Source organism: Capricornis sumatraensis, chromosome 4 (assembly GCF_032405125.1).
Source record: "Capricornis sumatraensis isolate serow.1 chromosome 4, serow.2, whole genome shotgun sequence".
NCBI lineage: Eukaryota > Metazoa > Chordata > Mammalia > Artiodactyla > Bovidae > Capricornis > Capricornis sumatraensis.
In genome coordinates, this window is record NC_091072.1 from 143534367 (window position 1) to 143558523 (window position 24157).

Genomic DNA, 24157 nt, shown 5'->3' on the forward strand with positions numbered 1-24157 from the left:
TCAACTCTAAGAGTCAAAAGACTGGTACGTAGTAGAAGCCTATGCAATCAGAAGCAGGGTCCTATACTTGGTGCTAATCTGTGATAACACTGCACCAAAACCTGACTGAAATCCATGAAGATGGTGAAAATGAAGTCATCATTTCTGGAAATAGGACTGTCAAAGTAAGGCTGCCAAAGGAACTCTATGATGCCAAATATAAAACCTTGCCCACCTTAGGGGAAAAAAAAAAATCAGTGGAAATTAATATCAATTTTTGTGTGAAATCTGAACATCACATATAATAACATAGATGAATCACACAAACATTACACTGGAAAAAAAATGTTTTATACAAAACATAACAAAACAGAATTTGAAATAATTCCTGAAAAAGAATATACAAAATATACTAGAGAAATATCAGAATAGTGGTTGACTTTAAAGATAAATAAATTAAAGTATTTATTTAAAGAGTGGATAGGGATCTATTGGAGTGAACTTGAGGGAATCTTCTGGGAAAGAGTAATAATCTTCATCTTTTTAGGAAATAATTATTTGTTTATTTTTGGCTGCACTGAGTCTTTGTTGCTATGAGCAGACTTTCTCTAGTTGTAGCGAGCAGGGGCTACTTTCTAGTTGTGGTGCAAGGCTTCTCATTGCGGTGGCCTCTCTTGTTGTGGAGCACAGGCTCTAGGGCAAGCGGGCTCAGTAGTTGTGGTACATGGGCTTAGTTGCCCTATGGCATGTGGAATCTTCCCAGACCAGCAATCGAACCTGTGTCCCTTACATTGGTAGGATTCTTAACCCCTGGACCACCCGTGAAGACCAATACTCTGCATCTTGATCACAATTTGCAGCAAACTGTATGATAAACTTATTGAATAGTAACACTAGAATCTGTGCATTTCTTGTATGCAAATTATAATTCAAAAGAACAAGAGAATTGTAAACAAATATTGAACTCTAGTGAGTAATATACATGCTCTAGTACTCAGGAGGGAAGTGTGCTGATATCTGGAAATTATTTTGAAATGTATAAAAAATAAGATGTATCAAGGTGGATAAAAACATAGGAGACAGATATGTAATGGAGAAAATATACTCAAATGTTAATGGTACAATCTGGGTGACGAATATATCTATGCTTGCTATAAAATTCTATCACCAGTTCTGTTATTAAATTTTCACAGTGTAACAATGATATGAATGGCAGTGCTTAACTTTATTCTGTGGTTCAACAGCTTTTCAGGTTCTTCTTCAAAGGATAATATTAATATATACTTCAGGGATATTTGGGGGAAATGCCTATATTTTATGTATGATATTTGCCTGTTGATACTAATAATTCAGTTATATTATTCACTGACTTCTAAACAAAATGAGTTGTAACATGGCATGTCAATGCTTCAGATATTGCCCTTCAACAGTAGGTAATAAAACCATGTATTGTAGCACATGGGCTGCACTGTTGTAAGTAATTATATAACTTTAAGGGAATCAAGTTGAAAACATAGGCAGAACACTCTCTGACATAAATCACAGAAAGATATTTTTGATCCACCTACTAGAATAATAAAAATAAAAACAAAAATAAGCAAATGGGACCTAATTAACTTAAAAGCTTTTACAAAGCAAAGGAAGCCATAAAGAAGATGAAAGACAACCCACAGAATGGGAGAAAATATTTGCAATGAAGTGACCCACAAGGGATTTATCTCCAAAACATACAAACAGCTCATGCAGCTCAATATCAAAAGAACAAACAACCCAATCAAAAAAAGGGGTGAAAGATTTAAACAGATCTGCCAAAAAAACACATGAAAAGATGCTCAACATGATGAATTACCACTGTTATTCAATTCAATTGTGTCCAACTCTTTTCAAACCCATGGACTGTAGTGCGCCAGGCTTCTCTGTCCTTCACCATCTCCTGGAGTTTGCTCAAACTTATGTCCATTGAGTGGATGATACCATCCAACCATCTCATCCTCTGTAGCCCCCACTCCTCCTGCCCTCAACCTTTCTCAGCACTAATTATTAGAGAAATGCAAATCAAAACACCAATGAGCTATTACTTCACACCAATCAGAATAACCATCACTAAAAATTTTACAAACAATAAGTGCTGGAGAGGGTGAGGAGAAAAGGAAACCCTTCTATACTGTTGCTGGGAAGGTAAATTGGTACTATGGATAGCAGTCTGGAGGTTCCTTAAAAAACTAAACATAGAACTACTATCTGCTCTTACAATCTCACTCCTTGCCATATATCAGAGAATACCATAACTCAAAAAGGAAACTTTAAAAAAAATCCTCATGAAACCATACCAGAGTAAAAAGCTAATAAACTCTGAAAAGTTGCTCTGATCTGCTTTTTTGCTTAGAATGACCACCTAGGAAATAAATTTTTTGCTTAAAATGACCATCTAGGAAGGGAAATTTTTTTGCTTAGAATGACCATCTAGGAAGGGAAATATTTAAAGAATAAAAGCATAGTAAAGTAAATATGGAGGAGTGGAAGAAACTGACAAAAGAGTTTTGACTTATTGAGGTATGCGGAAGTCACTGTGGCTTATGCATAAGTTAACCTGAATTTTATACTACAGTGAAGGTGTTAGTTGTTCAGACATGTCCGACTCTTTGTGACCCCATGAACTGCAGCCTTCCAGGCTCCTCTGTCCATGGAATTATCCAAGCATGAATACTAGAATGGGTTGCCATTCCCTTGTCTAGGAGATCTTCCAGACCCAGGAATTGAACCCAGGTCTCCCACACTGCAGGCAGATTCTTTGCCATCTGACCCACCAGGGAAACTAACATCCTATTTGTGGCCTAACAAACATACACTGTACATCTGCTTTAATTGTTAAAGAAAAGGACACATTGATCATAACTAAAGAATATCCATGTTAAAAATAAAGATTAAATGCTCCCTTCTGGGGATGCCAATGCTGATCCTCCTTTGATGATAAGACTCTCTTCCTAGGTGCCACAGCCACACTGACCCTCTGCATACATGCTGATTTTTTTTCTTTTTTTGTGAATCCCTGAAGGAATGTTGGGCTTGCCTGGTGGCTCAGAGGGTATAGCGTCTGCCTGCAATGCCGGAGACCCAGGTTTGATCCCTGGGTCGAGAAGATCCCCTGGAGAAGGAAATGGCAATCCTCTCTGGTACTCTTGCCTGGAAAAGCCCATGGACGGAGAAGCCTGGTAGGCTACAGTCCATGGGGTCGCAAGGAGTCGGACACGACTGAGCGACTTCAGTTTCACTTTGAAGGAATCCCTGACTTGCTTGTCCTTTGTTCTAACAATATATGAAACAATGCTGAAAATCCTGCTTCTCCAGAGAAGTTATTGGAGAATCTGCCTTCCAGACTATAGTCCTCAGTTTGCCTCAAATAAAGCTCCTTTCTGCTCTTATTAGAGATTGTTTATTGGTTATTTTCATCAATGGAAATGCTTGGATTAAGAACAAATACAGCACAGTTGGACCTCTGCACCCATGGGTTTTGCATCTTTCAATTCAACTAATCATAAATTAAAAATATTTTTAAAAAGCTAGAAATTTCTGAAAAGCAAATCTTGAATTTGCCACACCCAGGCGATTATCTACATAGTACTTACATTGTATTGACAATAACTTACATAGCATTTACATTCTATTAGGTATAAATAACCTAGAGATGACTTATATGTACATCTGTTATATGTAAATAATACACCAAGGTTATTTTTTGTACATAAGCCATACATTTATATGGAGAAGGCAATGGCAACCCACTCTGGTACTCTTGCTTGGAAAATCCCATGGACGGAGAAGCTTGGTAGGCTGCATTCCATGGGGTCGCTAAGAGTCAGGCACAACTGAGCAACTTCACTTTCACTTTTCACTTTCATGCACTGGAGAAGGAAATGGCAACCCACTCCAGTATTCTTGCCTGGAGAATCCCAGGGACAGAGGAGCCTAGTGGGCTGCAGTCTATGGGGTCACACAGAGTTGGACACGACTGAAGTGACTTAGCAGCTATACAAATATTGTAAAATATATGCAAATATTTTATATAAGGACCTTAACACATCTACACAGTTTGGCACCCACCAAGGGTCCTGGAAGCAATCTCCTGTAAATATCAGGGGACAATTATATCTAATTCTGTCATTATAATGTTGCTTCTGCTCTAGTGAAATAAGAACTTTGCTAAAGCATAACTTTTGCTCTTTGCATATAATTTTAGACCAAATCTTATTAAATAAACATAAAAGGAGCTTAATGTGTCTGTATGTGTAAAAGGTATAGAAGGCTTTAAGACTAAGAGAAGATAAACCACAGCTTGTCATCACTATTGTTTTAATAATTCTAAAGGCTTTGATACAATTAAAAGGAAATAAATACTAATCATTTATTTTTGATTTTTTAAAAATAGTATGCAATAGAACAACTTAAAGGAATGAATATTTCATAATTGAGACTTTAAAGCAAAGTCCTTTTAAACCACACCTGTGGGTCTAATTAGCTATCTCAGAGTCACCATGTTACAAAATAAATTGGACTTTGGGGTAGTAATCAAGCTGAAAACTAATTTTGAAAAAATTATGGAACAATTCTATTTCTTGTGCAGTTATACTAATCTCTACATCCGGTTCTGTGTTCTATCACTTAACAATATATTTTGACAAATTTATAGACAAAAAAAGCAATACATATATCAGTGACAATAGTGTAAGTTTACAAACGACAACTGTTTAATGTCCAACAAAATCTAACCTTGTCTCATTAACTTTATCTCATGACATAATTCAGAAAATACTTAAGGCAATGTCTCCTAAAGTGCATTGGCATATATATTTAAGTATCATCATGGTGTTATTTCATGAAAAGTCATCTAAATCAAAGTATATCCACTCAACAAAATTATAGTACATTTATAAAATAGTATTGCAGTATATTTTGAGAATATCCCATTCTTACTAGAGGTGTCTATTTACATATTTTCTCTATAGACCAAGAAAGTGATCATTGACGATTCTATCAAGGTGTAGAATTAGATAAGAGTAATGCTCATCTTTTCTGTGAATTTACAGAATAACTAAGGTGATTCTATTTTTCATTTCTTATTGGAGTATAATTGCTTTACAACTACAGGTCACCATAGAGCACTGAGTAGAGTTCCCTGTGCTAGATAGTAGGTTCTCACTAGTTATCTGTTTCGTATATGGCAGTGTATAGAGGTCAATCCCAATCTCCCGATCCATCCCACTCCCCCTTTCCACCCATCTTGGGGTCCACAGATTTGTTCTCTACATCTGTGTCTCTAGGTTTGATAACAGGTTTTGCAAGTAGGTTCATCTGGATCATTTTTCTAGATTCCACATATATGTATCAAAAAATAAGGTGATTCTTACAAATGTAAGTCTGTTTAATTCCACAGCTTTCACTTAGATAAACTTCTCCTGATTTGTAAGATAGACAGTTTTGTCTTAATATAGGTGTAGGAAGAGAAAACCTAAAACAGAAGAAATGGCATAGTCTTCGTGAAATTCTATAACAAGTAAATACCAGAGAGGAGAAATATGAAACTTTCTTTTCATATATAAACACTTAAAACATAATGTACATATAATATAATTGAATCAAATTGAATTTCTATCAGTAGCACAGATAACTAAGATTTTTACAAATTTAAAAGTTATTGATAGATTACAGAACCTTAAATATTTCATAAAAACGTAAGTAAGGATGTAAGCCTCTGAGAGGATGGAGAGCAGGCTGATTATCATTGCTTATAGTAGTAGAGAGACAACTTAAAAACAAAAGACTGAAAGGCCTATGAATAACAGGCATCATCACATTTTTCTGGTGAAGAAAATAAACATTTTTAGTGTCCACAGTGTTTAGGCAGATGGTGGGTAGAATATAAAAATGCAGGGAGATTTTAAAGCTATATTAATGACCTGGAAGTTGGGTCTTATCGAGCACTATGGTTAGTGAGGAAGTAAGATTTTAATCCATGGTTTGTGTTATGAGTTGAATTGTGTCCCATTAAAATGTATACATTGGGATCCTACCCTCCAACACCCTAGAATATGAGTGTAGATAAGGTCTTTCAAGAATTAATTCAGTTAAAAGAGGTCATTAGGGTGGGCCCTAATCCAATATTGCTGCTGTCCTTACAAGAGGAAATTTGCACATAAACAGGAATAGGGGGAAGACCACCTGTAGACCCACGGAGTAGACAGTCAAGGAGAGAGGCCCCAGAAGAAACCAAACTGCCAGCACCTTGGCCTTGGACTTCTATCCTCTGCATTCAAGAAAATAAATTTCTGCTGTTTAAGCTACTCCATCTGCAGTGCTTTGTTATGAGAGCCCTAGCAAACCGAGATGACGTGTAAGAAAAATTCTCAGGAGAGGACTTATTAAGGAACTGAGTTATGTTATCTGCTTCTGGAGGCTATAATTCTGAACATGGGATTGGATTTAAGTTACTGTCTCTTTTCCCACTTCCCTAAATGTACTTGAAATTGTGTCTCGGGCACCATTTATTTCTACTATTTTGGGCAAATGCAGCAATTAAACCAAGGGCAAAGAAGATTGCATTATGTCAGACAGATACTTACATATCAGAAGGCAGAAGTGAATCATTTTCCCACAGCCAGTGCCTGCCAGTTTCATTATAGTAGACTCCAATCCAAAAGAAAGACTTTAAGGAGAAGAAATGCTAGTGATAAACAAATACATGCAAATACAAGGTTCTCGTTATTATCTTTTCATCAAGTGCATGAGAGTCCTTTTAAAAAAATTCAACACTGTGTTTACCTTTATTCAATTCATCCCATCCACAAACTCATTATCACATGCTATATTCCAAAACCATTTTGAGATTCAGCTAATGATACAGCAAGAAACAACACAAATTCCCAATTCTCATGGGAGACACGGAAAATAAATAAATATGAGTAAAAAGACAGTGTGGGTTTGATGAATAAGGGAGTAAGGTTTTTAAAGGAATGGCAGCAAGGTCTATAAGCAAGAACTTTATAGATGTCTTAAAGTTTACTTTTACCCCTAACTCCTGTCTAACTCCTGTCTCTTCAGGTGCAGAATGGAGAGAACATCCTCTATCAGAAGAATTCTTACAGTGGATGCTTTAACTCGATGCTGATGTCCATTGGCAGAGTGAGGGAAAGCTCTTCCATCTCCTCGTATCCTGTTCTAGATTGTGAGGCACTGCTCACACAATGCCACTAACTTTTGGACCACAAAGGCTATACTATCTGGTTGTTGGGCTATATACCAGGTTCTTTTTTCTCTGATTGGGATAGTTCTTGTAATAACTGTCTCCTTCAAAATTCATTCAATATGCATATTTTCTAACCATCTTTTTTTGAGGGGTGTAGAATTCACCTGGGCTAGGAAGCTCCCCTGCAGAAGGGCATGGCAACCCATTCCAGTATTCTTGCCTGGAGAATCCCATGGACAGAGAAGCCTGCTGGGTTACAGTCCAAGGGGTCACAAAGAGTAGGACACGACTGAGCGACTGCCATGTTCGCATAATATAAAATATACAATTTGAACTATATTTAACTGTACAGTTCATGATGGCACTAAGTACATTCACATTGTTATGAAACTCTCAACCTTCATCTGTTTCCAGACTTTTTCACCTTCCTAAACCAAAGAGATCAATGCAAAGAAATAGAAGAAAACAACAGAATGGGAAAGATCAGAGATCTCTTCAAGAAAATTAGAGATACCAAGGGAACATTTCATGCAAGATGGGCTCAATAAAGGACAGAAATGGTATGGACCTAACGGAAATGCTATGGACCTAACAGAAGCAGACGATATTAAGAAGAGGTGGCAAGAATACACAGAAGAACTGTACAAAAAAGATCTTTACAACCAAGATAATCACAATGGTGTGAACATTTACCTAGAGCCAAATATCCTGGAATGTGAAGTCAAGTGGGGCTTAGAAAACATCACTACGAACAAAGCAAGTAGAGGTGATGGAATTCCAGTTGAGCTGTTTCAAATTCTGAAAGATGATGCTGTGAAAGTGCTGCACGCAATAAGCCAGCAAATTTGGAAAACTCAGCAGAGGCCAAGGGACTGGAAAAGGTCAGTTTTCATTCCAATTCCAAAGAAAGGCAATGCCAAAGAATGCTCAAACTACCATACAATTGCACTCATCTCACACACTAGTAAAGTAATGCTCAAAATTCTCCAAGCCAGGCTTCAGCAATACATGAAATGTGAACTTCCAGATGTTCAAGATGGTTTTACAAAAGGCAGAGGAAACAGAGATCAAATTGCCAACATGTGCTGGATCATTGAAAAAGCAAGAGAGTTCCAGAAAAAACATGTATTTCTGCTTTATTGACTATGCCAAAGCCTTTGACTGTGTGGATCACAAGAAACTGTGGAAAATTCTGAAAGATATGGGAATACCAGACCACCTGACCTGCCTCTTGAGAAAACTGTATGCAGGTCAGGAAGCAACAGTTAGAACTGGACATGGAACAACAGACTGGTTCCAAATAGGGAAAGGAGTACGTCAAGGATATATATTGTCACCCGGCTTATTTAACTTCTGTGTAGAGTACATCATGAGAAATGCTGGGCTGGAAGAAGCACAAGCTGGAATCAAGATTGCCAGAAGAAATCTCAATAACCTCAGATATGCAGATGACACCACCCTTATGGCAGAAAGTGAAGAGGATCTCAAAAGCCTCTTGATGAAAGTGAAAGAGGAGAGTGAAAAAGTTGGCTTAAATCTCAACATTCAGAAAACGAAGATCATGGCATCTGGTCCCATCACTTCATGGGAAATAGATGGGGAAACAGTGGAAACAGTGTCAGACTTTATTTTTGAGGGCTCCAAAATCACTTCAGATGGTAATTGCAGCCATGAAGTTAAAAGACGCTTATTCCTTGGAAGGAAAGTTGTGACCAACCTAGATAGCATATTCAAAAGCAGAGACATTACTTTGTCAACAAAGATCCATCTAGTCAAGGCTATGGTTTTTCCAGTGGTCATGTATGGATATAAGAGTTGGATTGTGAAGAAAGCTGAGCTCCGAAGAATTGATGCTTTTGAATTGTGGTGTTGAAGAAGACTCTTGAGAGTCCCTTGGACTGCAAGGAGATGCAATCAGTCCATTCTGAAGGAGATCAGTCCTGGGTGTTCTTTGGAAGGACTGATGCTAAAGCTGAAACTCCAATACTTTGGCCACCTCAAGTGAAGAGTTGACTCATTGGAAAAGACTCTGATGCTGTGTGGATTGGGGGCAGGAGGAGAAGGGGACGACAGAGGATGAGATGGCTAGATGGCATCACCGACTCGATGGACGTGAGTTTGAGTGAACTCCAGGAGATGGTGATGGACAGGGAGGCCTGGTGTGCTGCAATTCATGGGGTCGCAAAGAGTCAGACATGACTCAGTGACTTAACTGAACTGAACCGAAACCAAAACTCTGTCGCCACTACACATTAACTCCCCATCACCCCTCCCTGGCAATGTACTCCCCTGCCGCTAGCATCTACCAATGTACTTTCTGACTGTGAGTTTGACTATTCCAGGTGCCTTGTATAAGAGGACTCTAACAGCATCTGTCTGTACATGAAGGTCTTTCTACTTATTATTTCAAAACATCTCTCCCCTTTACCTAAGAGCCTGATCCAGTGGCACATTTTGTATATGAAAATGTAAACAAAAGATAAACTAGTCATACCCTTCAGCCATTTGTCTAGTGCTGAAACTCCGGTACTTTGGCCACCTCATGCAAAGAGTTGACTCATTGGAAAAGACTCTGATGCTGGGAGGGATTGGGGGCAGGAGGAGAAGGGGACGACAGAGGGTGAGATGTCTGGATGGCATCACTGACTCGATGGACGTGAGTCTGAGTGAACTCCGGGAGATGGTGATGGACAGGGAGGCCTGGCGTGCTGCCATTCATGGGGTCGCAAAGAGTCGGACACGACTGAGTGACTGAACTGAACTGAACTGAGGTCATGTAAATGTAAATAACTCTCAGCTTAAGCCACTCAATCGACTTCACATGTTTCACATCCCATTATGATGCTCTGTTTTACAACTTACCAGCTCCTCCTTGTTTATCTTGATGAGACTGGAATTTAGAGATGAACAGGCACTTTGACTCTCTCTCCAAGTTAACTTTTCCTTGGAAAAGTAGTAACATCTGCATCTGAACCAAACCCAACTCTCTGGACAAGAATGACACTGAGGTCCAAGACACAGGTTCTCTATGACTGCATTGGGGGAAAAAAATCACAAAGCCTGACTTTATTATGTCAAATACACCTTGTAAACAGAAGTACGCCTTTGTCATGAGAGTAACATTTCATAAACACAAAAATTACTCATAATAAAATTATGAATTAGAATGAAAACTTTCCTTTTTCTCTCACTTCTGAGACATGTTGGACTCTTCATATTTTATATGACACGGGTGACCTAGAATTTATTCGTGTTCTTATCTCCATACTTTGATATTACAGCATTTCAGGGTTAGAATGTCTTCACATTACATCTCCATTAGATTAATGTGTGTTACTATTTTGCACCTGTAATATAAACTCTACTTCCCCAAAATTTGTTCTCATTAAAGGTATTTCTATTCCCCTACAAACATATGAAGTCTTACAACAATTTTTTAAAACACCCCAGAAAACCTTATCCCTGTCTTCTTATATTTCCGTTAATTATACACAAACCTCAGATTCACAAGACTGTAAGTTATTTGATGGCTGGAATTATGTCTTATATTTTCTATTACACATTCTAGAGTAACTTGCCCAGAGAAATCTCCGTGTGTGTGGATAGTGATAGTGTTAGTTGCTTAGTCATGTCCGACTGTTTGTGACCCCATGAGCTGTATAGCCCGCCAGACTCCTCTGTCTATGGAATTCTTCAAGGCAAGAATGCTGGAGTTGGTAGCCATTCATTTCTCTGGGGGATCTTCCTGACCCAGGGATAGAACCTGGATCTCTGACCAGCACAATAATACTTTTAAATAAGTTTAAGAAATCAGGCTGTAAAACCTACCTTTCTGCTGGATTTTGGGAGGTGGTTTTTTGGAAGACGCTGCAAAAACAGTCAAATATCATGAGTAGATCTTATTTTAAATTGAAACATCAAAAATGAGACACTCAAAGACTATATTTCATAAAAATAAATCAGCAATTTTCAAGAAAATAAAAAAGGAAGAATTTGGGTAAGCTAAAATTATTCTCAGTCTGTTTTGGCTTATCATCTTCTATGAAATTAAACAGTGCTCCTGAGGGGAAGACAATTTGGATGTTTCTGTATTTACTTACAGTTTCCAGCAACAACAGCTACCACAATGGCCATTAGGAGAAGGCACAAGACACCCAGAATGCTAGAAATGAGCTTCCATGGAGGAGGCAAGACATCCCCTGAGAGGATTGAAAACACAAGCAGAATCAAAATTAGATGAAGCAAGATGACCGGATGAATAAACACAATGCTTAAAGAGTAGCTTACAGTTAAGAACACACCAAATACATGTCAATTCTTGATTCTCACAACAGGCCTGAAAAATATTTTCAAACAGTTTTAGATAATACTGAAATAGAAGTTTTAAAAAAATCTCATTTTTTCCATAGGCTTTTTGTCTAAGATAACACAATCAATTCACAGCCAGAGTTCCTAATTCACTAATGCTGCCTCCAAAGCTTACCATCATTCTTCTCCCTGCCCCTCCCCAACTCCCACCCCCACCCACCCGCCACAAAAAAGAAAAGAAAGATAAGTTGAGCAAGAAAACTGCAGAATGCCAATCGATTCATTTAGGCACTGAGCAGGTTTCCAACATGAAAAGTTAAAAGAGGCTACAATTTAGATTAGGAAGTCAACAAATGGCATTTGTTTATTCTTCTCTCACATATTAAGGTTCGTAGTGTTTCATGCAAGTATAGAACCAGTGATGGTGTTACGGAAAGAATAAAAAGCTAGGGGCTTCTCTGATGGTTCAGTGGTTAAGACTTTGCCTCCTAATACAGGGGCTGTGGGTTTGAGCCCTGGTTGGGGAGTTAAGATCCCAAATACCTCACGTCCAAAAAGCCAAAACATAAAACAGAAATAATAGTGTAAGAAATTCAATAAATACTTTAAAAATGGTCCACATCAGAAAAAAAAAATCTTTAAGAAAAAAAATAAACAGCTGCCAGCATCCTTGATGGACCTATACTTCACCAGTTGGAAGATCAGAAGCAATAAAATGCAGGCTTATTTTTGTCATTCAACTCGGGGACATTTAATATGCACAAAAAATAATTTTTGAGTATCACCTTTTTCTTTCATATCAACTTCCTTCCTCCCGCTGAATTTCTTCCCCAATATTATTGTCACACATCTCTTACAGTCTCTTCATTCGTTATCACCACCATGCCTTAATCACCCAAATTAGACCTAGTGATGGGTCACCTGAGTGATTGCATTAATGCCAACTGCTCATTTTCCATTTTATATGCCTTGTGTACGGTTACAGATATCTGATGAAGGAAGTCAGACAGCTTGCTACTGATTCACATCAGGATCCCAAACTTCACCTGGATTCTCAGTGGCACTTGACAATGATTTACCCAATCTATTTTGGGCTCCAAATTTAAAAGAAATACATTTATGTTCTGCTTATGTAAATAGTTACATCAAAGATTTTGGCACAAAGTATACCACACTCTAGCCCAGAGATCAATCAGTTGAAAATATTTATTTCTCACACTATACAACTTCTGGCTTCCAATCAAGGTATCTAACTCAATCCTCTCAAACAGCCACAGCTAGTCATTGTCCTTCATTTACCATTGTTGTCTCAAGGGAATTACTTTCCAATGTTTTTCTATTCAAATCATATTCTTCCTCTAAAGTCTAAATAAATTCCCACTTTAGCAGTGAGATTTCTAAACTATCCAAGGTATCTTTTAAATTATTTACAGTATTTAACATTTAGCCTTTAGCATTATCTGCACTAAATTAACATTTACATTTTTGCTTGTACATTTTCATTTTCTGACTAAATTTAGAAACTATTGTATTTTTGTACCCCCCAGTGCATAGCATGTCAGTATACAACTTTAGGCCTTCTCTACATGTTTACTGAATACTCTGTTTTAATGTAGCTTACCTTTATCATTGACATCTTCTGCTATATTTTTGTGCTGTCTTTTACAAGGTTTCTGGTGTTTCAGATTCTTCTTGGTTAATGGCAATTCATTTGGATCCAATTTATCCTTAATATTTTTTGGTGTGTGCCTCTGCTGAAAATCCTGGTTTAGAGTAGTAATACTATAAATTATGGGTTCTTCATCCATCTTTATATAGGAAAAAAACTGTAAGGGATAAAGTGCTCAAATATCAGTATATTCTTCTATAATTTGGGAAGGCATATTATAATATAGAAAAATGAAAACAATAATATAAAATCTGAGTTGTGGGGAATTCCCCAACAGTCCAGTGGTTAGTACTCTTTACTTGTACTGCTGAGGTCATAGGTTCAGTCCCTGGTCAGGGAACTAAGATCCTGCAAGCCACGTGACATGGCCAAAATAAAATGAAATAAAATCTGAGTTGATAAATAGATACATTTATTACACTTCCCGGAAGTATGTTCTCAACAGATTGAAGCCCTGAGTACAGGAAACAAATGTCACCAAGAACACAAAAGTAAAGGAAATAGAACCCTACAAAAGTTAAGCTCTCTTTATTCTTAACCAATTCTTATATAGAAAGTAATCATTGCTTTTAGTACAGAATTTAAAATTTAAAAATTCTAGGTCTGCAATGAAGTCACCCCAAAATCCCAAGCCTATTTCTAACATAGTTGCAGTTTGCCTCATGAAATTGAATAGTAAAAGACAGAGCTGGTGTTCTGCTATTATTAGAAATTGAAATATGTTTATTAGCTGTGATTCTCAGAGGCATTGCACAATTAACGATTAGAACACAAAGTTAACCATTTCACTTTTCCTAAGTGACTCTATGATTAACAACAGTACTTATGAACAATATCTTTTGTATTATTTTGTAACTGAAATAAGACACCCCATAAGTGGACTTAATAGCTTGTTTCTATGTTTTATATAAATTCTCTTTATTGTTAAAAAATAAACAAAATAGGTTAAGTATCCAAATAGCTAAACTTCAAAAGTATGAAGAATTTTGTTGTAAACACGGGCTATCAGATTCATCACTGGCAAAACACTAAACAGGATGAAGTCCCTTATTTGTCAGGGTTCTAAATCCCTTCAGTTTAAACTTCTCAGAGAAACTTTATTTAACAAAGATTACTGGACATACATCAAAGACTTGAACATAGTCAAATAAAGCAAAATGCAATATATTGAAGCAGAAAAAATATTATACTTGATGTTTAAATTTATTTAAAATGTTTAAAACTAGAAACTGCACAGAGAAGAACTGCCTAGTGGTCACATCTTTCAAGAATTAGAGGGGGATGGATTACAAAAGAGCCAGAAGCAGTAAAACATACCTGAAATGAGGAGGGAATTCCTTGTGCTACGAATTAGTTTGTGTAAGTCTGAGGAAGCAGGACCTGGTAAGTTGGCACAGAATCAGAAACTGGGCCTCAGTAGAAAAATTACTTGTTATGCAAGGTTTCAGAATTAACCAACAGGAAGCCTTATTCTTTTTTTTTTTTTTTTTCTGCATTTGTCCTTAGCAGCCACAATATTGCTGATATAATCTTATCTCTTGTAACTTAGGCCAAAGTTACAAGAAAATATTACATGCATTTTATTCTCAGCCATACTAAATAATAATGTTTGTGAACTGAAAAGAAAACTTCGCTCCTCTATATTATTTACTACTCTGCATTATAATTGATGTTTGTGTATCAGTCATTCCACTGGACTAAAGTCCTGAGAGAGACCATATATTTTGATAATTTTACCTGTAGGTAATTTTATGTTTATGAGAACATAGTAGACATAAAATTCATCTATAGTGGATAAAGAAATTCCTTGCAATTTCTTCATTCAAGCTACTTAGACGACTTTGCACTGACATCTTTCCCGTTAGAAATTTCTCTTCACACATTCACACACAGACAGAAATTTAAAAAGGTTGGAACAATGTGCAAGTTCGGGGGAAAAATTACCTTTAAATAAATCTCAAGGAAATCACAGTATTGGCTCTCTCAATGACAATATGATAATAAAATGAAGTTTATTATATCAGAAAGTATCACAAAATCCTAAAATAAACAAAGGGAGAGTGAGCTATTTTTTAAGTCAATATATGCTCTAGGATTCTTGCCTGAAGAATCCCATGGACAGAGGAGCCTGGCAGGCTACAGTCCATGAACTCACATAGAGTCAGACCACGACCTAGGGACTAAACCACCACCACCACCGTGCCCCTTAACGGACAGAACACAGGGAAAGAAAAACACTAGGAAATAAGGCACGTCATGGAAGCATGGCAAAATTCCTTAAACTACTCTGCTTATGCCAAAATCGACAACAGACCCCCAAATTTATGTTTTGGTTCAATGAAGATGGGTAGATAGTATGCAGTCAAGTGCTGTATACAGCCATTAATGATTAAATAATCAATGCGCATGTAATACGTGCATGCCTGTTTACAAAGCTAAATTTAACCAGAGAGCTACAAAATGACTAGGGTAAATTACGTAAAAAAATACTTTCTGTATGCTTATCTCTCTAAAGTGAGACAAGCCTTTTTCAGGCTATTAGTTCTTTTTTAAAATTTTATTGACTTATTTATTTTTGGCTGCACTGGATCTTTGTTGCTGCACACAGGCTTTCTCTAGTTGTGGTGGGCGGGGGCTACTCTTCTTGTGGTGCTCAGGCCTCTTATTGCAGTGGCTTCTCGTTGCTGAGCACAGCTCTCAGGTAACCGGGCTTCACTAGCTGTGGCTCGTGGGCTCTAGGGCGCAGGCTTAGTAGTTGGGGCCCATGGGCTTAGTTGCTCCCATGCGTGTGGGATCATCCCAGACCATGTCCCCTGAATTGTCAGACGGATTCTTAACCAATGGACCATCAGGGAAGCCCTGTTACCAGTCTTTTTCCCCATGCTCGGCCATTGGCCCAGGATTCAATATCTAATCTGCGGATACTGAAGAAATATCTTTAGTTCTTTGGGGTCTTTCTTATTAAACAATTAATAAATCAGTTGAGTAACTAGCCACAACAAAAACCAGCATAAGGCAACAGGAAAGACTTTGGTGAACATCAGGCTTTCCAGTCAAGACTTGCAGAATTCCTGAGCTTCTAGAACAATTTAGTAATAATTAATGATGCTAAAGCTGAAACTCCAGTACTTTGGCCACCTCATGCAAAGAGTTGACTCATTGGAAAAGACTCTGATTCTGGGAGGGATTGGGGGCAGGAGGAGAAGGAGACAACAGAGGATGAGATGGCTGGATGGCATCACTGACTCAATGGATGTGAGTCTGAGTGAACTCCGGGAGGTGGTGATGGACAGGGAGGCCTGGCGTGCTGCAGTTCATGGGGTCGCAAAGAGTCGGACACGACTGAGCGACTGAACTGAACTGAACTGAAGTGACTGCCCAAGAAAAGTGGGGCGTAGGGGTGCGGCGGAAAGGAAATCCAAGAAGGAGCGCATATGTATGTGCATATAGCCAAAGAATTGATCCTTTTGAACTGTGGTGTTGGAGAAGACACTTGAGAGTCCCTTGAACTGCAAGGAGATCCAACCAGTCAATCCTAAAGGAAATCAGTCTTAAATATTCATTGGAAGGACTGGATGCTGAAGCTGAAACTCCAATACTTTGGCCACCTGATGTGAAGAACTGACTCATTGGAAAAGACCCTGATGCTGGGAAAGATTGAAGGCAGGAGGAGAAGGGGACCACAGAGGATGAGCTGGTTGGATGGCATCACTGACTCGATGGACATGAGTTTGAGAAAGGTCTGGGAGTTGGTGATGGACAGGGAAGCCTGGAGTGCTGCAGTCCATGGGCTTGCAAATAGTCAGACACGACTGAGCAAGTGAACTGAAATGAACTGATAGCTGATTCACTTTATTGTACAGCAGAAACTAACATAGCATTGTGAAGCAATTATCCTCTAACAAAAAAAATTAAAATAATTGCAATTTTTTAAAAAGCTTTGAAAAACTGACTGAGTAGATGGATGAACTGGAAAAATCACAGGTCAGAGACCGCAAACACCACCTTCAACTCACATTGTTATCCTTCTTCAGATCAGAGTCACACAATCCTAATGAAAGGAAGGTCACCAGCAAGCATAGGTTAAAGTTGAAACATCATGCTAATTTAGACCCTAAATGGGCTGGCTTTGTCTCATTTCACCAAATTTCAATTCAATATTTTGTTAAACTAATATTGTATGTTCAATTATTTAGGTTACATGGTTCTGGTTCTGTGATATTTGTTCCACACATATAAATTTTTAGGTTAGTGATGCACTTTTTTCTTATATATGTTAATAGTTGTATATATCACATTACTTCCTTACTGATATGGAAATAGGATCATGTGCTTATTTCAAGTTCTGAACTTCTGAAAAGTTCAAGAGTTTGAACTTTTACTACTTGCTTCTCTTTATTTATATATAGAAACTTTAAAGCAGAGAGGGTTCCCTCTAAAGAGATATTGTTATTCATTTAACAGTTATTGAGTGCCTAATGGTATACTACCTGATAAAGAGTAGACACACAGTGGGCTTCCCTGGTGGCTTAATCTGCCTGCAATGAGGGAGACCTAGGTTCCATCCTTGGGTTGGGAAGATCCCCTGGAGGAGGGCATGGCAACCCACTCCAGTACTCTTGCCTGGATAATTCTATGGACAGGGGAGCCTGGCAGGTTACAGTCCATGGGATCACCAAGAGTCAGACATGACTTAGAGACTTACACATACACACACACATTAAATATTTAAGTGACAAAATTATGGAATAATTAAAAAACAGACATGGTCTCTGTTGGTCTCATGATCTCCATGGTCTCTGGACTCATGGAGATTATACTCTTCCTAATAAGAGAAATTTTAAAATCTAAGTAAAAAGGCAAATTAAAAAAATGCAAGTTCCAGACTTCCCTGGTGGTGCAGCAGATAAAAATCTGCCTGCCAGTGCAGGGGACATGGGTTCAATCCCTGGTCCAGGAAGATCCCACACGCCACAGCACAACCAAATGGGTGCATCACAACTACTCAGCCCAGGCTCCTAGAGTCCGTGCTCTGCAACAAGAGAAGCCCAAGAACCACAACAACGAGGAGGTGCGGATCGCTGCAATTAGGGGAAGACCACACAAAGCTATGAAGCCAAAAATAAAATAACAAATACAAGTTCCAATTTGTGTTACAAATGAAACAAAAAAAGGTTTGAGATTCAGAGCAATAGTGAAGGGGGCCTATAATCTCTAACGTGGTGATCAGAGATTATAAAATTTAAGTGAAAACTATGTATAAGAATGAGCTGGACATACAGAGTGAAGGAAGGAGCAATTCAACAGAACCTGCGAGCATGCACACAGCCCTCAAAGAGGAAACTGCTTAGTGTAGTTCCCAAAAGAGATAAACGACCCGTGCGGTTCAAGATTAATTAGTGAGAGGGCAATTGACAAGCAGTGGTTAAGCCTGCAGAGATAAGCCGAGGACTACTGTATATGTGTGTGTATATATATATAAAATTTCTTTAGATCTGAACATTATAAACAAACTCAGGAGTGTATTTTCCTAGTTGCAGAGGTTCTTTTTATTTTTCTGTTTGCCTTTTTTCTTTTTTAAGGAAGTACCAAAATGTAGCTCTAGTCTTTTATTCTTGAAAGCTTGCATGCATGCATGCTAAGTCACCTCAGTCGTGTCCAAGTCTTTGCGACCCCATGGACTGTAGCCCACCGGGCTCCTCTGTTCATGTGATTCTCCAGGCAAGAATATTGGAGTGGGTTGCCCCGCGCTCCTCCAGGGGAGCTTCCTGACACAGGGATCAAACCCGAGTCTCTCATGCTTCCAGCATTGGCAGGAGGGTTCTTCACCACTAGTGCCACCTGGCAAGCCCCCAGTGAAAGGTCAGTCTCCTAAACATTAGGAGTAGAGCACATTTGGAAGAAGATGCTCAAAAGGGTTCATTTCCTGCCTCATCTTCCTCTATCACCTACCACAGGAGGAAGTTCTTCATTAATTGGTAACACTGAGGCAATGAGACGGAAGTCAGTTTTGAGAGACATTTAAAGGAATTTATCACTGATACCTACCTTTTGGATTGTAATGATGGTCTGTTAACAAAACTTTACCTTTTCCAGAGGCAAATACTCTCAGAGGTGGAAAAACAAAGACAAAGCATTCAGCATTTTGCTTCCCTGCACCCCCGCCTCCCGCCACCCCCCCCCCCCAAATCTTTACTTGGGCTTCGCTCTTTTTTTCAACTTTTTAGGTAACTCAGACAAAACAAATGGGGCGATCAGGTCTCTAGCTGTATTACAAATGTTGCATTCTTTACAAAATGAAGATCTGTGGCCAACCTTCACCAAGTCTGCTGGCATTACTTTTTCCAAGACCATCTGCTCACTTCATATCTGTGTCACATGTGGTAATTCTCACAGTATTCAAACTTGCACATTATTATTCTGTTTATCATAGTGACCTCTGATTAGTGATCTTTGATGCTACTATTGCAAAGATTACAGCTCACTGCAGGCTCAGGTGATGGTTAGCATTTTTTACTAACATAATATTTTTAATTAAAGTATGCACATTTAAACAAAATGTCATTCTACTCAGCAGGCTGCAGTATAATACAAACATAGCTTTTGTATGCCCTCAGAAACCAAAAGAAACTTGTGACTCACTTTATTGCTGTCGTCTAGAACCAAACCCACAATAAGCCACAATAAAATTACAAGTATGCCTGTAATTGCATTCCTAGATTTCCATCACTGTTAACTCTTTGAACAGAGACATTTCCATGTATCTGAAATAAGAGTGTTGGTGTTTTTCTTAGATTCTGGCAGGGACACTAGAAGATCAGAATAACAATATAAAATGTGTAAGCAACCTCCCTACTTTGGAAGATATAAAAAGATAATCAATGATCAGGATCATCTCATATTTCTGTCTAGTCCTAAGATTCTGTACTCTTCATTTGTAGAAGTATGATACATTCTTATTAATAACAAATGGGAAAAAGATCATTGCTGCCGGGCAACTGAAGCTAATGAAATTGTCTGGCCCGCCGCCTTGTGGCCATTAAGTGAAATAACATTTCTTTTTTTTTTTTTTTTTTTTTTTTTCCAAAACCTAGTTGTGACTGCGTAGGAAAGAGTCAGGGCTTGGGGGGTGTCTTGCTCATCAAAGTCTTTCAGTCCGATCAAAACAGCAACAGGGTCACTGTGGAAAGACAGGTGGCTTGTTTTCTTTTCCTCTTTTAATATAAATTTATTTTAATTGGAGGTTACTCTACAATATTGTATTGGTTTTGCCATACATCAACATGAATCCGACACAGGTATACACGTGTTCCCCATCCTGAAACCCCCTCCCACCTCCCTCCCCAAGAAGCCTTGTAACGCCTACTTATATGTAGTAGGAATTTAGTTCATGGTATTGTCTTAGATTCTGCAACCCTGCAAGGATTAATGGAGAGGGAAATACAGATGTGGCAAGAATTATTCTAGGATTAGGAAAATGATGCTTGAACTGTGGTGTTGGTGAAGACTCTTGAGAGTCACTTGGACTGCAAGGAGATCAAACCAGTCAATCTTAAAGGAAATCAGTCTTGAATATTCATCGGAAGGACTGATGCTGAAGCTTAAGCTCCAGTACTTTGGCCACCTGATGAAAAGAACTGATTCATTGGAAAAGACCCTGATGCTGGGAAATATTGAAGGCAGGAGGAGAAGGGGATAACAGAGGATTAGATGGTTGGATGGCATCACAGACTCAATGGATACAAGTTTGAGCACTTCTGGGAGTTGGTGATGGACAGGGAAGCCTGGCGTGCTGCACTCCATGGGATTGTAAAGAGTCGGACACAACTGAGCAACTAAACTGAGCTGAAGGAAAATGAAGTAAACTCAGAAGAAAAGCCATTTTCAGAACTGGTACCAATGAGTTTGTTAGACAAAAAGCATCCAGTTGAGTTGTTCAGAACCCTGGCTGCAGAGATTCCTTGAGAGGTTTGTAAAAACGTAAAGATGCCAGGATCCTGCTATGTCCCGATGCTAAAGTGGGGTCCTGGTTGGTGTCAGTGGTTTTTAAATATGTACAACTGATGCCAGGCAGCTGGACCTGGAAATACGTACCTTAAACCCATTCAGTGGGATGGTTGGTAGTTGTTGTTGTTGTTTTTCATTTTATTTACATCTATTTTTGGCTGCATCAGGTCCTCATCCCTGTCCCTGGGTTTCTCATCCCTGTCCCTGGGTTTCTCCAGCTGTGGTGCACTGGCTTCTCATTGTGGTGGCTTCTCTTGTTACAGAACATGGACTCGGGCGTGAAGGCTTCAGTAGCTGCAGCTCCTGGGCTCTAGAGCACAGGCTCAGTAGTCGGGGCACAAGGGATTAGCTGCTCTGAGGCATGTGAAATCTTCCCCAACCCGGGATCAAACCCATGACCCCTGCATTGGCAAGTGGACTCTTAACCACTAGATCACCAGGGAAGTCTCAGATGGTTGGAAATTTTAATTGAATGTGGTTATAAAATACAGGTTATTCTGTTCAAGAACAAACAAAACTCCCTACATTACAGCGAGTCATGTGCTGATGATAACACAGCAATATTATCCGAATCTTTAGAATGATTATATGAAAAGAAACCCCAAATCTTTCTAGAATGGGCCCAATAAAGTTCATATATCCCAAATGGTAGTCTGGTTTCCATTCCTTTTTAAGTCCAGATGCATTTTAGTGTGGCCATTCCTATGTTGTGAGTTTCTGTCACTGTTTGGCAAGTGTCAACACTCTACCTAGTAAGTCTCAAGATTCCATCTGTTTAGGTAAAGTCTTGCTTAAAATTCAGTTTCTTTTTATTTACCCCTCAGAAGTTCACATGACTAACTTTGAAGGGGTGAGTAGAAATCTCCTACAGTTAGCCACCAATGAAGGCAAGTCAGATGCTAGTGATTTCCTTTATGTTCTTTTTCCATAGTAATACATTTAAATCCGATTTTAATTTTTTAATCATTGTAATAAGTGCTTTACAATGTTGTGTTTCTGCAGTACATGAATCAAACGTAAGTATACATATATCCACTCACTCTTGAGCCTCCTTCTCCCCACCCTACCTCCATCCCACCCCTCTAGGTCATCACAGAGCATCAGGCTGAGCTTCCTATGCTACACAGCAGTTTCCCACTAGCTATCTATTTTACACACGGTAGTGTATATGATCAATTGTACTATATGTTCTTATCAGTAATAAAGTTTTGAACCAGGATAATGGCCACCTAGGATAGACTAAATTTTCCCAATTCCATTTGCAAGTAGGAGTGGCTGTGTTACTCAACTCTAGCCAGTAGAGGTCAGTGGTGCTGTCTTTAGTACCTTCAGGGAGCTCTCCTTCAGAGAGCTGGCCAGTATGCTGTCCTGCTGTCCTCTTCTGGGTCTCTTCCTCCATCTGATAACAAGGAGTAGATCTTGTGTCTGACTTTCAGCATGAGGATTACACCCTACTGATGTGGAATAGAGGGCAGAAATAGCCTGGGCCTCAAGAGGCAGTTTGTTGTGATCCACACAGTCAAAGGCTTTAGCATAGTCAACGAAACAGAAGTCACTGCTTTTTCGGAATTCCTTTGCTTTTTCTATGATCCAACAGCCGTTGGCAATTTGATTTCTGGTTCCCCTGCCTTTTCTAAATCCATCTGTAGCATCTGGAAGTTCTCGGTTCACATACTGTTGAAGCCTAGCTTGAAGGATTTTGAGCATTACCTTGTCAGCATGTGAAATGAGCCCAATTGTGAGGTACTCTGAACATTCTTTGGAATTGCCTTTCTTTGGGATTGGAATGAAAACTGATCTTTTCCAGTCCTGTGGCCACTGCTGAGTTTTCCAAATTTGCTGTCATATTGAATGCAGCACTTTAAAAGCAACATCTTTTAGGATTTAAACAGCTTAGCCAGAATTCCATCACCCCCACTAGCTTTGTTAGAAGTAATGCTTCTAAGGCCCACTTGATTTCACAATCCAGGATGTCTGGCTCAAGGTGAGTGACCACACCATCGTGGTTATCCTGGTCATTAAGACCTTTATTGTGTGCATTCTGTGTATTTTTTCATGATGCGAAGAGCCGACTCACTGGCAAAAGACCCTGATGCAGGAAAGACTGAGAGCAAGAGAAGGCGGCGACAGAGAGTGAGATGGTTGGAGCACACCACGGACTCAATGGACATCAGTCTGAGCAAACTCCGGGAGATAGCGAAGGCCAGGGAAGCCCGGCATGCTGCGGTCCATGGGGTCACAAAGTGTCCAACACAACTTGGTGACTGAACAACAGGAGGCAAAGTCACTATGCCAAACCTGGACATTTTTACACAAGAATGCAGTCGATGTCTTGTGCATGTATTTTAAATATACAAATACTTGTGTATTTAAAATTTAATATACAAATATTTGTGCATTTTAAATATATGTTTTAGATATTTTAAAAATACTTATATATTTCAAATATTTTCACATATTCATGCTGGTTCTAGCCTGATAAGCCTCTGAAATGTTCTAGCTACTCTGTCCCACATCTAGGTTTTACCTGCACCCAAAGAAAAGGAGACTGGGCAAGATCATCTTCAAAGATGATGATCAGCTACTTCCATCAAGAAAATCAATCCTCAAGGAGTTTACTAACCAAAGGAAGGAGAGCCTTCTCAGCTGTATTTCCCATCAAGTCTGAAAACTGTTTTTAGAGACACCCAGCTCAACATGTGCTACACTTTCCCTGACTCATGCCATATCCTGCATTTTCCAAATAAGTGCAGGATTTATTATAATAAATGTCCTGCAATATTCAGTCAGTTCAGTCACTCAGTCATGCCCGACTCTTTGTGACCCCATGGACTATAGCACTCCAGGCTTCCCTGTCCATCACCAACTCCCAGAGCTTACTCAAACTCATGTCCATCGAGTCAGTGATGCCATCCAACTATCTCATCCTCTGTTGTCCCCTTCTCCTCCTGCCT

The 24157-nt window shown here is 38.9% G+C and overlaps 1 protein-coding gene across 1 annotated transcript in view; it reads right to left on the reverse strand.

Annotated features, from left to right (window-relative positions):
* The window catches only part of LOC138078761 (killer cell lectin-like receptor subfamily E member 1), an 85392-nt gene extending 62188 nt beyond the window's left edge, over positions 1–23204 (reverse strand). The window contains exons 1-5 of the mRNA XM_068971511.1: positions 23156–23204; positions 22530–22729; positions 13149–13335; positions 11320–11418; positions 11048–11086 (exon numbers count right to left, since the gene is read on the reverse strand). Of these exons, the coding sequence (XP_068827612.1) occupies positions 11048–11086; positions 11320–11418; positions 13149–13335; positions 22530–22729; positions 23156–23204 (574 nt within the window). The remainder of the gene's footprint in view (positions 1–11047; positions 11087–11319; positions 11419–13148; positions 13336–22529; positions 22730–23155) is intronic.
* Positions 23205–24157: the final 953 nt, after the last annotated feature.